We start from the raw sequence: 17,564 nt of genomic DNA on the forward strand, positions 1-17,564 counted from the left end.
TGGAGGAGTTGGGAGGGAGGGAGTGAGTAGCCAGTAAGGTGAGAGGAATGAATGTCCACATTAAAAATGATTAAAGCAGAGTCAATGGTGCCCAGGGCAGCGGGAAGGGTCCCTGCTCAGTTCAGTGCACACGCAAGGAGTAATTTTTTTTTGAATGGGAGGCAGGGAGAGAGGGATGTATCCAATTTGTGTCCCACAGGCATGCTGTTTGTCTCCCTCTGCTGAGGAGCCCAGGCTTGGTGCTCTTGGGGAGGATGCTGCATCATAAGTGTGCCATTGCTGTTGTCCTGGTATAGAAGGGCCTCTCTTTTGCCATCATTGCTCCAGATCCTGGATCACAGAGAGAACCCAAACCACTGACTTCTGGTAAAGGGACTTTCCTCAGCAGGGTTGCCACCCCTGTCTAGTTATCTGGAAGGACAAAATACTCCTTTCACAGCATTGCCATTTTCATGATGCCTGGAATAAAAATTGGGTCCAACTATGCCACAGGATGTGGAACAGACCTGAAAACAGGTGCAAGTGTTAACTAACCCTGAGGTCTCAAGCTACCATTTTCATCATTTAGTTTTCTCCTGGCTGGAGTACATATTCTCTAACCCCTTAGTGAACCAGTCTTCAGCTGTCTTAGATCTTAGCTGTGGTGGTGGAGCTGTGGTATCCCAGGATATTAGAGACAAGGTGGGGTGAGGTAATATCTTTTTTTATAGGACTAATTTCTATTGGTGAGATGTTTCCACAGAGCTCTTCTTTCAGTTACCTGAAGAAGAGCTGTGTGTAAGTTTGAAAGCTTGGTCCAATAAAAGGTATTACCTTGTCTCTCATATCCTGTCAGTCTCCACTTCTTTTTCTTGAAGTAGCTACAAAGCATTGATCTATATTGCTAATGTTACTGTACACTAATTACATACCTGCTAATTATAGTGGGGAAAATGGGGAGTAGTGTTCAAACATCAAGCACTATATTTAGTAAATCTCATATATAATTACTTAGCATTACATCACTGGCACAGTGGCCAGCCTTTCTGGTCTATAAATAGGGACCATCACTAAAGATAAACAGGCCACACTCTGAATAGCCGACATTAAATTGATCAATGCTCTCACAGTGCCATGTGATTGAGATCCTTGCCTGCCCCACCTGGACAGGTGCACCATTGCCAAACAGACTAAACTTGGAATTTGTTTAACTGAGATATGGGTTTAATATAATTACACATACTATCTCCTAGGCAGCTAGAAAACAGAGTTCATAACCAATTTATCTTCCTGTAGCTCATTAAGCTGCTTGGAAGAGACCAATCTTTTCAAAATCAGTAGCCTTACTGAGGTTCTGACTTATGCTACACTGATTTCTTGGATTGATGCACAAAATCACTGCATTATTTAAGCTCTCCATTAGGACTGTATCTGAACCCTGGGCACAGTAGGGAAAGGGGTCTTCCATCTACAATGGGGAAAGGAATCACTTCACAAGCACCAGTTCCAAGGACTACAACACGGGTAGGGGTGACTGGATCTGTAGTAACAGAGCTCCAGAAGCCTGACTCCACAGTGCAAGCAGTGCAGATGGACTAGGCACTTCCAAGCATCTGTAATCACATATATTGGTTGATTATTCACTTTTGGTGAGTGAAGTAAATTTCACTCACCAACTTGAATTCCATAAAAACTTACTTCCAGAAATTTAGAATAATTAATATGCAGGTCAAGACATTGTGTAGAAATACCATTTAGCTCTTGATGCTACTACTTTTAGTTTTTATATTGCATTTGTCACCGCAGTAACACACAAGCACCTCTGCAGTATAATGAAACTGGGTATACAACAGGTGCTAGTGAAGTGTCTGTCATTTAGATACAGACTTCCACAAGGTCTAGGAATATTTTAACTGTGGTTCTTAGACTGTCAGCTTTGGAACACTTCCATGCTGTCCATGCAACTACTTCTCTCCCCTTGTTGAAGCAACGGTTAGTGTTTACACAATGATGGCTGATTTTAGCCTAGTCCTGGGCTCCTCAGGTTTTCAGATACTCTACTATTGCCCCACCCACCCTGTCAATCACCTCATTGCATCCTGCAAGGCAACATTTGATCGGTCTTTGTCAGATGTTTCTTTGGCATAAATTCAGGAGTAATCAGATTTCTGGATGAAATAAAAGTCAGATGAATCGAACATGTATGAGGACAGAAGACTGCAGTTTGTAACTGCAATAGATCAGTGAGAGCTGCAAGCACTGAGCAGGTTCAGTACTGAAACAATGTTGTACAGGGTGAGAGAGGAAAGATACAACAGATGCAAAGAGCAGATGTAAACAAACAAAATTCAGCTCACTTTAATATGCTAGATGCATGTTCATTCGACATTCTTAGTCCTATTCTAATGTCCTTACATGCAACCACGTGTGTTGTGTTTTTTTTTTTTGGTGTGGATGTGGAATCAGGAGTTGAGAGATTGGAGGGGAAGGAAGAGAGGCACACAAGCTAGAACTGATGCATGAAATTGAATATTCACCACCTTTTGATAAAATACTGAAGCAAGCATCTTGCCTCTAATGACAGCAAAAAAAGGCTATAATTTTATGAATGAAGATTACTGTTTACCATGGAGAAAAAGACACACAATAGTGACTAGTATTTCATTGTAAATGGGTGAGCTTGATACTCGAGTGATTAGTAGCAGTTTGTGTACTCTCCCATTATGCTTTACTAAGGCTAATTCATTCTGAACTGCAAGAGTATTGCCATTTCAGGCCAGGGCTAATATGCAGCCATTTGGTGATATTAACAAGCATCATACATTTGATACCCCACATAGCAGTGAAATATAGCTGTTCAGCAGTGTAAGCCTAGTGGATTAAAAACAATTTTACTTAACTCCTACATCGGTGATGTATTTGAATAAACAGTGACACATTATGTATTTTCTTATTTATTTCAACACTATGATTTAAGAGCCTAAAATACAAGTTCTTCCCTTTGTATTTCTCAAATAGCACTGCAATCATAACTTACAAAATGTTTAAAATACAAAATGTACATGAAATTACAATACAAGGCTCTGTAAACATCTAGAACTTAATCTTTAGTCAATGTTTATTGTCCCATTTTTAAATATAAAACTTTAATTTGAACAATTTCCAAACCTCAAGGAATGACATCCATTATGTGTATCAAAAATAGAGTTTCAAAGCTTTGTTTGCATCAGAACAAAATTGTCATTTTTCTCTTTGGTTTATAAAGGATGGCAGTTCCACTGATATAATTATAAGATTTAATAGAGGAAGTCTGATTGCTAGGTTTGTGGTTAAATTCAAAAACGTAAGTTACTTTTTCATTGCCCACATCTAATGTGCCAAATATTTCTCAATCTTTAGTCTTAACATTGATCCTCCATAGAAGACAGACTACTATTAAGGCTTTCCTTCATGTTTAAAATCTAAACATCAGTATGGAAAGCAGGGACTGAGGAAGGGCAAGAAAGTGGATGCCAACAAATGATCAAATCACAAGGTATTGTTGTAAAATTAAATTTGCATAGTCCAATGGAGATTGTGTGCTTTTAACAGTCTTTACAGTATCGCACATGCCAAAATAAAATTAAGACCCTTGTACTGAAGCTTTTACAAGGCAAATACAAAAACTGTTTTAGTATCCAAAAGCTATATTTAAATAGGAAAGCATCTCTAGATCTACAGGCATCAAGGTATTTAAAGGCATCAGAAGATTTAGTGCATAGCAACTCTGGATTGTATGGGCTCGCGGATTTTAGGTACAGTATGAATTCCAGCTACTCGCTCTAAGGACTTGCAAGGAGAAGAGGCTGTACCAGTCGTTAGGAGCACAAAACCCACACAAGTATGAACAGCTCAAAATGAGAGTCCTCCCACACACATTGATTCAACAGACCCGGTACATTAAATGAAAACTGGAACACACCTTGCACCAGCACACAACCTACAGTGATTGAAACAGTGTTATAAAAACATAACACGCTGTAGTTCTGAACACTTCCGTGTTTTAGCGTGTTTAACGTTAATGTGAGTAGGGATAGTAACTAGAGAAGCACCTGAGGGACAGTTACAATTCTTTTCAAATGATAGAACTGCCAAAATAACGATTTTGAGAGACACTTACACTAATGTACAGTACATTAACGGAAAGGATGCTTAGCTTCCCAGAATACATAGTCTGTCAGAAATGAATCTACCTGTAGAGTGGCCTCACCATAAACTTATTTGAAAAATAATAATTAAAAATTACCACCATGGTAGTCCCAGATAGCTTAGAAGGAAGTTCCATTTCCACCAACTTTTCAAATGTATGTTTTTTCTAAAGCTCCATGATCCAACAAACACAAAGATATTCTATATCCTTTAACAGTATTGCTAGAACATTACATCTAAACATGTATAGCACATTGGTATTTCATATGCAAGAGGTTCTATGTAAACTTCCCCCTGCTGTGCTGCCAATACATGTGCTACCACAAAACTTATATTTATTATAGTGGGTTTTTATTCCTAATGACCTCAATAATGGAGTCCATTTAAGACTTTATTTGTGTTACTGTAACTTAAGAACATGTATAAACAAAACAAGGGCATGTCCTGTACATGTATTGATTGCAATGAAAATACCCTCAAATATCTGAACTAATTCAATGTTATCATCCCCTTATAATCAAAGTTGAATGTATTTGCTTTTCATCGTAACTAGAATGAATAATGGTTATTTCAACAGAAGAACAGAAATCTGGACTAAAAACAATTTCAAGTATGAAAGTGTACTTCTGATCTTATTTTGCTATATATGACTCTTTTTTTGTATACCCTGTATGTTCCACATCAGACAGGTCTGTAAACTACAACCTCTTGGGAAATACTTAACATGGCCTAAATTAGCAGTTTCAGATCCTCTCCTGGGTTTCTAATCAGAGGCCCGAGGTTTTAAAAGCCCTGTAGTGTAAACATTACTATCTGATGACGTGGGTAAGGTGAGGAAAATACATAATTTCAAACAAACTGTAAGGAATTAATACCACAGTCATTGTCTCATACACTATTTTCCTCTGAAATAAATTCTGCTTTATAAATTTACCATTAACTATGGGCAAATTACTCAAATGTATTTCCTTTAAAGCACTCACTCATAGTAAGTTTCTTTTTAGCAGATAAATGTTCATAGTTCAAATTTAAGACATTGCAATGTCAAAGTGGCAGGATTTAGGCAGATGAAAATAATAGAATAGGGATGTAAGCAAATGATTTACTACATGGAAAATATTAGAGCTACTGAAGATTGGTGTATTTCATAGTGATAAAACACTTAAATCCTCTGCAAATATCAAAATTCCCCCTTATCTAACATGGCTTTGAAATTAAGGTTCTTTACATCAAAATCCTAGTTTTTCAAATGTATAGTTTCTATGAAAAAGCTAATTCAGTAAGGAGCCTGTGCTAACAAAGTACAGGAAGATATAAAAGTTAAATTTTGGAATGTCATTTCTATCCCAACACTTCCATGATGGAATGGTCTCTTTGCAGCCTATCAAATAACATTTTCAGTTTATAAAGAAGTGCAGATCTACATTTGGCTTGGCTTCCTATGAATCAAAGAAAGAAAACACTAAAGTATTTTTATACACAATGGCTTCCAAGGCATTGGCTTAAGATGACAGGTTTGTTTGTTTTTTTGCCTCTGGAAGATTTCATTATAAAAAGTTATCTTTTAAACAATATAAGCTTAAAGGCTGTTCAGAATGACCAAAGGTGTACAAAACTGTCAATTACAATTCTACTACTTCTAAGGGAAAGCAGCACACTGAAGATGTGTATTAAATTTTTCTCCACATTCAGTACTGTGAATATTAGAAGAGCAAAACTAACATCTCCACACATTTTAAGCACTTACAATATAAAAGTATTCTATTTAAATGTAAAACAGCAAAGCTCATTTGTAATTTTTAACCGGTTAAAATATCTTGTCTTGCTTCTTGGTGTCCATTTACTCAGTCATTTTTTACAGCACTCGAGAAACCAGAATTAGAAATGCTCTGTCTCTACAGCAAATGTAACCCACTAAAAGGGTGATGCAAGGATCCATTGTTCCAGTCTATAAAAGGCCACAAGAGTTGGAAGCACAGTGAGTGTAAGAGAAGGGGCTGAAGAAGAAATATTCAGAGAAAACTTGAAAGATTTCATGGATGCTTAGCTGCTTTTAGACTCCATCCGATATTCCTGTCTCCAGAGATCCAGGGCATGTATGTGGAGATTGGCCGGACACTGTTGCTCCATGTGACACTGAGATCTGTGACATATCTCTTCCTATGATTTCATTCACTAAAAAAAAAAGTATAAAAAGTTATACAATTATAACTGACAGCTACTGTAAATACACCAACCTAATGTCTGGGTGTTACTTTTTCCAAAAGTGCAATATTCATTAGTATACCCTTCTGGAAAAAGTATCAACCCTATAAACTAAGATGCAGTCAGTAAGTAGCACAAGGTGAAACAGAACAAACTACAGTAACATTAACAAATGAAAATTAAAGCATATTTGTATCACTACATTCATTCCGGACAGTTTCTAAACACCCCTAAGACAATGACTTTAAACCACACAGACTCGTTTTTTAAGAAATAAGGGACTAAAAAGAACTCAGAGGCACAGTGTAGGCAGGTACAGTTCAGGTGTTCCTATGCAGTTGTTCCTGTTGCAGGCCTCATCAGACCACAGACAGCAATTAACTATAGTTTTGGGGTCTTCAGTCCAAATTCTGAGGAAGTTCTGTAAGTAGAAGTTAGCTTGACTCAATGCTCTCAGACATGTAAATCTATTTTAGTTCCTCTTCTCATTTCTTAAGTCTGAGAGCTACAACAACTAATCATCTAATAGCAAAAATCCGCTTCCCCTAAAGATTTGTCTCTACATTATGGAAGGATTGGGTCTGATATAAGATGCAAGCCCAGCAGAGAGAGCCTTAAATTCAACTGGAAGACTAGCTTCCAAGCTATTGTTAGAAAGACATTAATTATTGCAATCATAAAAGCAAACTAAGTATGCTCTACAGGCTACAACATCAAGATGGTATAGACACCAATATAGCTGATTGTTACATTTAAAGTTTGAGAGGGAATATGGTAGTTTACTTCTAAGTCTCTAATATTCTCAGCTCATTTATGAAAAACTTTAATTTGAAATTATGGCATTTCTAAAATAGTGAGCTCTAGACAAGTTTCTCTTCCAGCAAACAATTTTCTTCAATTTGAATTTTAGTTTAGTAAGAACAGCAGGGTTTACTCCCAAAGTATGACACTAGTTTACTGAGAGAAGCAGCACTGAAATAATCAAAACTCAGCACCAGAAAACGTCAGGTGCGTTATTTTGACCCACAGGACTCTATAACTGAGGTCAGGGTTTGGAAACCCTTGTAGAAATATTTATTTTGAATAGGCAAATTTCAATAAAGTCTTACAAATTCAGACCAATACAGTAACACAAGAATATTGGATTAGTAATATTCCAAATGTCACTATGGAAAAGCAAGGTCTGGGAGTGCTTTGTAGCTCAAAAGCTTGTCTCTCTCACAAACAAAAATTGGTCCAATAAAAGATATTACCATATCCAGCTTGTCTCCAATATCCTGGGACTGACAAGGCTATACCAACCCCAGGGTACAACAGAAAAAGCATACAAAAGCTGAGCACAAAACAAACTATACTTAGTTTGGAAAATAGACAAAACCAAACAATTTAGTGAGAACTTGTAATGATAAACCTACAACAGATGTTAAAATAAACCATGAAGGCTCCCAAACATTGTGAAGTTGGCATGACCAGTATTAGAAACTGGCACTCTAAGGGGACTTCAACAATTCCCCCCCGCCCCCCGGAAGCATTGGGTATGCGCTAGAGTGACATGTGAACTTACTATACAAGTTCTACAGTTGTGACACACTTTCTTTTGTTGTATTTCTAATAAGAGACTTTTTAAAGTATGTGAAAGGTAGAAAACTGCTGAATGTTTTTTTTTATACAGATACCCGTAGAGCAACTGCTGTTCAATGATTAAACTAAACATTATCCAAGACAGGTTTCAGTCTTCACTAAGCAATTCAATTCAGCTTAAGCTGACAACGAATGCTCCCATACTCACACAGGAAAATGATAAAAGGCAAGAACACCATTTCATCTGTTGGTGAACACTTTTCACAAAGCGATCACTATCTGACCTCAGTCCTAATCTTCAAAGGAAACCTGAACAAGTTTCAAAAGATGAGCCTTGGAGCTTAAATTCAGAACTGCCAGACACTAAAAATCATGGGGCTTGTCTACACTACAAAATTAGGTAGACAAGTTATGTCAGCCTACAGCCACCACAGTAATTAAACCAGCTGCTGATGTCCACTACCCTCCTCCTGCCAGTGGTGTGCATCCTCAGCAGGCACGCTTCCACCAACTCAAGTGGTACACTGACAGCCATGCAGGGCTCACAGCTGGAGTCCCCCAACCCCAGGGCTGACAGCCCCAGCTATGAGCCAGGCACTGGGCTCAATTTCACAGCAGGGAGCCTACCAGCAGTGAAACTGGTATCCTCACTCTCCTCCCTGGCCCCTCACCATCCCTCACTGGGAGGTGGCAGCAGGGCTCTGGGCTGTCAGCTCTCATGCAGGGCTGACAATCAACAGGTGATGCAGGTAACGCAGTGTCTATACAGACAGTGCATTGCCCTAATTACATTGACCTGAACACTACACCTCTTCTGGAGGTGGAGTTATTAGAACTATGTAGTTGGCATCTTACATCTGCAGGAGCACCATTCTAGTGTAGACACTTGCTGCCTTACATTGACCTAACTGTAGTGTAGGCCATGGTCTTAATAAGGATGCTGAATTTATGGCTTATTACAACAATCTGCAATCCACCAATCTGCCTTTTTGTCTAGGACTACAGGGGTGTTAACCAACCACTTTGAATGTGTGCTAATTACTTATGCTAAACTGCCTGTTCAATCTTGTATTTAGCTGTGACACTCCGAGTATCTTTCCCAAACCTGGGGAAGAGCTCTGTGTAGTTCAAAAGCTTGTCTCTCTCCCGCCAACAGAAGCTGGTCCAGTAAAAGATATCACCTCAGCCGCCACCTCTCTGTGCTGCCATACTAGACATTTTAATTTACTCAAATGGTAAACAGATGCATTAATTTTCTGTATTCTGTCATTTGTTTGCAAGATAGCTTATTAAGCTCAATAACAAAGTATAGCATGAGTAAGACTATGGGAGGGGGGGAAGTTATTTTGTAGAGCAGATATTTGTGACCAGAAATTTGATAGCAGGTCTTATATTAACCTAAAAAAATTCTAATGGAAATCTGTTGTGGCTGAAAAGTCAAAAAAGGATGCAATGTGGCTGCCAAGATGAATTAATTTAGCTGAGCTACATTCTATAATTGTTATGAGATTCCTTTCCAGCATATGAAATGAGTTCTATAGGAAATTCATAATCTGAAATCAATTCTTTCAATATTTTAAGTAACTGACAGTATATAACTAACTCAGAGGATTACAAACAACTGTTAACCAATAGTCTCTTACATGTATCTTGCTCCTGTATTCTGAACTTGCACTTTACAAATCAGATACTTTGAAATAAGCTGCTTTGCAGATAAAGGTACTTTGTGAGGCATTTACATGTTCTCCTAGAGGTAGCACAGTCTTTCAAGTCTCAATACCTGTTCCACAAAGGAGTAGTGGTAATGGTAGAAAGGCACCACCACCAACCTGTTACATCACAACATTAGCACCCAGCAAAATCTTGCTGTCCTCCTGTATGCAGTTGAACAGGCCCTTAGGTACAAATCAAACATTACAATTGCTCAGTGCTGCTAAATCTTGGAGCAATACAATAAAAATGAACGCAACTAAGATCCTTTTATTCGTTGGAATTATTAGATTGTCACTGTCTAAGTTCTGATAAATGGTTTATTCTGAATTTGGCAACATCAATCAAAAAAAACCCTCTGCTGTTGATTGTACAGTCCATTCTATTGGAGGTAACATTTTACAGAGTGCTCTGAGACAAGAATATTCACTGAATGAATAGCAATAGGTGAGTAGCATTACAGCTTTACTCATTCTTAAATCACAATAGTTCTATGTATGGTGTACAAGATACTAAAGTACTGAACAATTTTTTACTGGCCTTTGATATTCTGGGTTTCTGGTTTTTTGATTAATAATAGTTACCTGTTCAACTGTTTTTCTTTTTCAAGCATTTGAGTGGTTACTATATTTACCATAGTGCCAGATTCATTGACAGTTGCATCACATAGTTATACCAGCAAAATTTAAGTGTAGCCAAAGATTAAATAAATTTGAAGCATCTCCCAACCTCCTTCTGATGTCTGGAAGGGTTAATTTCTCTCACTTTCCCACCCCAGAGCCTCTTGGCAGTTGGTGACAGGGAGGTTCTGTTGTTCCACCCTTTTCCAGAGCCTCCATTTTACTTTGCTGCTGCTTGGAAAGCTCTGAGCAGTAGCAGAAGCACTGGAGCTGTCAGTCTGCAGACTGTGGAATATAATCCACTGATTTACATGTGAAAGTTTTTCTGCACAATCACAACTACTAGTAAGTTAATTTGCTTTAAAATGAAAACTTAAACTCTGCAGAATTTGATGGTTTAGACCTCTAGCTTGCCAAGACTTTCCATCGAAGCCCATATCGCATCATAGTTTGGGAAACCCAGAGGCACAGCATATATCTTTCACAAAATTGAGATGTAGGGTGTGGAACTCCTTGTGAATAGTTTACTGGAGATATTTACATAATGTACACATTAGCGTTAAAAAGGCAAATATAAAATACTTGGATACATTTAAAAAAGGATAGAAGGAAAACATTTGGCTTTATGAAGAATGCTACCTCACCTCGGGTACCATAATTAAATTGCCTTTCTGACCAAAATACAGCAGTTTAGAAGAAGTAGACAATTGTTAGATATATGTTGAGGATTAATAAAATTATCAGGTTTCTTCAGTGAGAGTTTTAGTGGATTATTTAGTTTGAGAAGAAGAGTAGAACACTTAACTGAAGTAAATAAAATAGATGGTGCAACAGAATTACACAGTATTTCTCCTTCTACATTCTCCCCCATGGTTATAAATAAGGAGATAACGAAATTAAAGAGGCAAAATATTGAGACATCAAAGGGAATATTTATGCAGCATATAAAAAGGTTACAAGCACTTCTCTTTGCAGGAAGTAATTAATATATTTTAATACTTTCAGATTTCAGGATGGTCCTGTATTATGTGTTTGTACAGTGCCTAGTACAATGACATCCAGAACTCAAAGCCTCTAAACTGTAATAAGAGTAATTTTTGGTAATACTCCACAGAAATATAGCATATCAATTTCCTAAGTAAACTAATTCTTTTGAACTTCATGGCTGCAAGATAAGTAGATTTCAGGTTTTTGGGAGGTTGTGTTAATAAATTAGAACCAAATTTAGAATTGCACCCCTTGGCTCAGTGCAGTTTATGCCAGTTATTCTGGAAAACTACTGACTCCACAACCAAGGCCTGTGGTGAAGCAGAGCAGACAAATTCAATTCAAATTGTTATTGGTTACGTTAACTGTATTATAAAATGGACAGTTTCTGCAATTGTGTGCGTTTTTTATATATATACACACACACGCTCCCCGAGTTATGTAAACCCGACATACGCAAATCAGAGCTTACGGAAAAAGTAGGAGGGTTTTTTGTTTGGGGGGCGTAATGGTTGGAGATACGTTTCCAACTTACACAAAATTCAAGTTATGCAAGGCTTTCCGGGACAGTAACTGTGCACAAAAGTAACAGTTATTCATCTAATGTTTACACACGACAAGGTTTTCATATGAAAGTTTACATGGATGTTTCAGAGATTCTGCATGTAGCATACTCAACAATATTCCTTTAATTAGCTTGCATTTGTTGGTTCTGTTAATTAAGACGTAATGTATATAAAAATGTAGGTGTTACTGACACTGCAAAAAAAATTCTATGGAGGAATGAAAATTACTCTAGCACTTTAATTCAATCCTACACAAAATAAAAAAATATGCATTGCACTTTTAAAGATTAAGGGCATAAATTAAAGATGAATGTGTCAGAAACATACACTATACAATATCATTGGTCTACTGATTAAATGCCAAAGCTTGCCCCTACAATTAGTCAAATATGTATCTGCTTTTTAAAAAAAACCCACAATATGAAAGAAATTGTTAGTCTAGTTTTTTTACTTACCAAAAGTGGTATCTTGGTTTTATTTTAATATTTTGCTTAAACTTGAACCAAGGGAGGTTTTTTTTGGTATTTGTTACTTTAAATTAAAAAATTCATTTGCAGTTTGGGGCTACATGGTAACTGCAGCTTACATTGCAACAGTCATCATTCCTAGCCTCTCCATAACGCATCAAAGGAAATTTTAAATATAGAGGCTCATATTAATAAAATTCGGACACAAATGATTTAACAATACCTTGTTGAAAACCCTAGTGCAAACTACTTTTAATCATGTGGGTACATCTCAAGGCAGAATAAGCATAATTACTATTTATACTATTTGTTGCTGGGCATGGGAAAAATGTATAGCAAAATGTGAGTAACAACCTCACATGCTCTTCTCTCATTATGTGATTAATATTTACATTATTACCAACTGACTTATGGTCACAATTTAATCAGTATTTTTTGAAAACCGTATGAAGCTCATTTTGATCAGTCTGTTTTTGTTGTTAGTGGAAATACATGATACTCTATCATGAGACTGATGAAAATGACTTAATTGATACTTTTTGCTGCCCAAGTAGCAGTTTTTCATGAAGTTGGCAATTTAATGTAATTCCTGGTAAACAATTAGAAATTCAATTGCAGATGAAAGTATTGCAATAGAGTTGAGGTGTAAATTTTCTGGATTTAAAGGTGATCAAGTATTTATTACTCCACGTTTAACCCTAAAAATCAAGAACAATTTTTGGGACCTTATTTCAGAATGTGCTGAGCTCCTGAAACGCTCATCGATTTAATAGGAAACAACTATATCTAGCACCTCTAAGGTCAGGCCCTTTATAATCGGAAGTAATGTCTTGGGGGAGGGCGCGGCGGCAAATCACTTAATCACATACGCTTACCAACACAGAAATTTTGAAACTCTCTGCTTATGCCCTACAAAAATTGGAGAATATAAAGGATTTAAATACATAGTGTTATACTATAGTCTTGAAATAAGCTTCTAAAGATTTCAATGTAAACCCTTCGATAGTACTGTATAGTAAAGGCAGTAAAATCAAGTGATAGCGATTGTAGTTGGTAGTACAAATAGATTTGAGAATTTTACCTTAACAGGTAAATTGCAATGATTTAGTCCTTTTAAAAATTTTTGATCTTTGAAAACTTCTCAAATAACATGAAAACAGCAAGGAGTTTGGTGGCACCTTAAAGAGGAACAGATTTATTTGGGCATAAGCTTTCATGGGTAAAAAACCCACGTGACGTGGGTTTTTTACCCGTGAAAGCTTATGCCTAAATAAATCTGTTAGTCTTTAAAGGTGCCACCGGATTCCTCATAGTCTGTATCCACAGAAACAAACACGGCTACCCCTCTGATACTCAAATAACATGTTTTTTTTACCAACTCAGTAGGCTATAAAGTAATAAACTGTAAAGTGATGAATCAATTCACTTCTGTTTGAAATTGCTTACTCCGTGTTATGTCTTTAAAAACAATGCAGTATACAAGCCTGATCTTGGACTGAAATGCATAAAGGCACTGTGTATCACCACACTGAACATTCCTTTTTACCTACTTTGTAAATAATTATGTAGACTTAATTCATATTGCTGATGTTTCGTGTTTGAAAGATTATATTAAAAAAATCAGTGCTGGATTATCTCACCATAATTACAAAACACTATTTTAATTTTATAGTTGCTGAGTAAATTCATATCTACAAGATGGATGGAGTGGGAGAACAGTCACAATTGCAGGTATATTAACAAGCTCTGAACTGGTCAACTAATCCAAGATGAGTTAGCAATTTGTTGTTGTTGATAGAAATAACGATGTAGTTTCCAAGAGGTTGCTTTGAGGCTATTTGCTAATTTCACTCAGCTTCATGCCTTCACATTTCTACTACCACCAGCACCATACATATTACACATTAATAGTAACCACAGAAGGAAGCTGGCCTTTGTCCCCTGTCGCATATGTCAGTCACCCTGTACAATCTTCCCCACAAGAAGCATGTGACGTATGTAGGGAATGACTCTGTGGATGACCCTTTTTTAATAAAAAAAATTGTGGTCACGTCAGAACTGCCATCAGAACCGCCACGTGGTAACGAACAGTCTGGTACTGGGGCTTAAGCGCACCAAAACACTCACAATATTTCAGAAATTTTAAGTGGGAGGGTTTTAGAATGTTTGTGGTGATGGCTGGATAGTTCGCATTGGCAGAATCAAGAAGTATTTGCTGAGACTACTCAAGGAGTACAATACAATGCATTCTGCACAGCAGCAGAATAGGTGTTGAGGCACATTCATCTCTGGATACAGAATGGACAGTTTTTGACAAAATAAAGAAAAGTATTCCTCAACTAACGGTACGGATTTCGATTATATACAGTAAAACTTTGTGACAATACTTCATCTTTTCCTTTAAAAAGCATCTTTGTCCTGAGCTCCCCGCCAATACTTTAAAAGTACAAAACCAAAATACAATATAATAAATTAATCCTTTCTACTAAGCAGCTGCACATAATGCTAACACCCTCACATAGCGACCTGTATCTCAGCCCCCTTACCTCTCTTCAAAGGCCCGATGAATAAATTGGTTTTACACCATGGCCTGAAAGTTGGCACATCCAAGCTATTTCTAATTATGAAATGGAAAGCATTCCTGAATCCCAGCAATATTACCGGGAATGCCCTGACTGGTGCCTCCTCTCTTATTTCAAGGGGATATAGCATTAATATCGCCACTAACTGCAACTGTGGCAGTGTCTCAGGAGGCTATTACCAGGCAATTTAGGGCTTTGTAGTTCCACACCACCACCTTAAAATCTAGGTGGAATCTCTGATAAACAGTGCAGGTCCAGAGCATAGGTGTTGTGTACTCTATAGTACACCTCACTTGCCAAATGCACAATCAGCAACCATTCCAGCTTTTGAATCATTTTAAGATTAAGCACTGGAACATATTCCACTAATCTAAGCTAAAAACGACAAGAGGCATTGTGTCCCCCTCTTACTCATCTCCTTGAAGACCAAATATGTTTTCTCAAAACAATCACCTTAACACAAATGCATGCTGCTTTCCCTTTGTGCTGTTCTGAATTCTAGCTGCTTGCTTTACTGACAATTTTTAATATTGTTAACATTTGTGCTAGTAGATCTATGGAGGACTGTAGAAATGAAAATTAACTTTAGAATCCTATTTCACTTTCAGGTGTCTAAGGAATTAGTATAACTAAACAAAACTTTAAATGTTTAACTTAGTGTAGTTTCTCTCTTTAAATAATCATTGAACATCCTTAATATTGTCATGGTTAAGGTTAGGGTTATGTATTAGTTGAGTACTACTCTGTAGGTTTGTAACTAGACTAAAACGGAGCTCAGAAGCTGTGTGGTTTTTTTTTTTTTTTTGAGTGTTGTGTAATCCTAAATTAACACAACTTTTTACTTCTGAGTTTCTAGTGATAGAATAAAAGCTGCTTTAGAAAAATTTGAGAATTTTAAAAAATGTTTTAATTAGAATTTTATGCATATACATATGTAGAAAAAATGGGAACAAGAAAGCACAAGCGAGATCAACCATCATGTGCCTATTTCCAGTATTAACAATACTGCCAATGTTTAACAAACAATCATAGTGTACAATTCTTATTTTATATATATGAAGGGAGCAAGTTGATGGATTTTTAAGGCAATTGCTGAACATTTCCCCCCCAGTTACAGTAAATCCAACTAGCCAGATATTTATGAAGTGCCAATTTATCCTGATACCTCGGCTGGATCTCCAACTTATCATCTTCAACCTTATTTAAGATTAAGTAAATCAGAAGTTTTCTTATGTTTAAAAAAAGTTTGAGACTTAACATATCACAGTGAAAAGTCAGAGGCTATTCTGGCCACTCTCTGACCTTGCTCTATTCAATTAATAAAAAAATCAAACAGAAAAAACCCAAGCCTTGTGCTCTCTGCAGCAAATTAGACTTTTCCTAGATTCTACAGCACTCTAGTGGAAATTCTGCAGCAGTTTCAAATCCCTTTTTTAAATTGAGTTGTTTTATTGAATTGTATGATACCTCTAGTTCATACCTGGTTCACATATCAAGCTTTTCTTTGCAAGCTTAAAAAGCGGAAATAGATTTTTTTTTAAACTGTAGCTTAAAAATTCGAGAACAATATTCTGCAGCAAAGGGTGAATTCTACACAAAATTCCACATCTGTGAATGACAGAAAAAATACACGTCCCTACTTATAGTAATACTTGGTTATTATATAGCATTTTTTCATCTGTAGATATTAGAACTACCACAACATTTTTCCCTTCCTTACTTTTGTGCTCCAATATAAAACATTGAAGCATTTAAGCAGACTCACCCTCTAGATTTTCCACACAGGAGTTGGACATGAATGCTGAATGTTGAGTCCATTTCTCTGCTGAACCTGATGGCTGGTATTCCAGGTCAGAGATAAAATTGTCTGTGTCAGAGAAGAAGACAGACATAACTACTGACTGGCCTAAACCAAGAAGTCACAGTTCACTCAACCAGGAAGTGGATTTCACTGATTTTTTTGCAATACTGACTTGCCAGGTCACATGAAGTACCCAGTTTCATTCAAGATAACAGTGTATATTTTGAGGTGAATATCACTTTGTAAATTAACAAATATCTTATTAAAACAAAGTTGATTACCTAACAGGTAGCATCCCAAATTTACACCACGTAACTTCAGGTTTTTGCATCTTGTCCTTCTGAAAGTTTTCAGTTAAAATAATCATGACCAAAGTCAAGTTTTTATTTTTGTTTTAACCTCCTAATTTGCTTTTTGTGGTCTAGTTACACCAGCACAAACCACTAAATATTTCCTCTTCCCTGAAAAATCCAGGCAAGAGGCAGCCAATAACTCAGAATAAAACAAAGAAATTAGGATTTCTCTTTACTTCAAAGGGGGATTAGATCCATTACAGTAAATAATTTATTTTACCCAGTATTGATCAAACTGTCTGAACAAAGATCTCTCTGCTTTTTCCTGAACATATCCTCCCATCTGTCATAATCCAGCCAGGCCACAGAGCAAAATTTAAGTACCAGGAAACTGACTCTGATCCTGGTAGCACTAATACAGATGGACAACTATGGCACGAAGACCAGTTCCTAAGGAACTGTCAAGAGATGTGAATATCTGAGATGAAGCAGGCAACAGTCTTGAGGGATAAATTAAGAAAATGCTCAGTACCCAGTTTATCCTTCCAAAAGAGAGCTCTTTAAGGGTTGAATATTGTATTAACC

At 36.9% G+C, this 17,564-nt stretch overlaps 1 protein-coding gene across 4 annotated transcripts in view; it reads right to left on the reverse strand.

The window, feature by feature from the left end:
- Positions 1 to 2,917: 2,917 nt before the first annotated feature.
- NFATC3 (nuclear factor of activated T cells 3) overlaps positions 2,918 to 17,564 on the reverse strand; it is a 198,538-nt gene continuing 183,891 nt past the window's right edge. For 3 of the 4 annotated variants that reach the window (XM_039503952.1, XM_039503953.1, XM_039503951.1), the window contains 2 exons: positions 16,651 to 16,752; positions 2,918 to 6,342 (listed from right to left, as the gene is read on the reverse strand). In XM_039503952.1, the coding sequence (XP_039359886.1) occupies positions 6,221 to 6,342; positions 16,651 to 16,752 (224 nt within the window). In that variant the 3' untranslated portion in view covers positions 2,918 to 6,220. The remainder of the gene's footprint in view (positions 6,343 to 16,650; positions 16,753 to 17,564) is intronic. The other variant, XM_039503954.1, reaches the window with a different exon arrangement.

The sequence above is a fragment of the Mauremys reevesii genome, linkage group 16 (genome assembly GCF_016161935.1).
Source record: "Mauremys reevesii isolate NIE-2019 linkage group 16, ASM1616193v1, whole genome shotgun sequence".
Lineage (NCBI taxonomy): Eukaryota > Metazoa > Chordata > Testudines > Geoemydidae > Mauremys > Mauremys reevesii.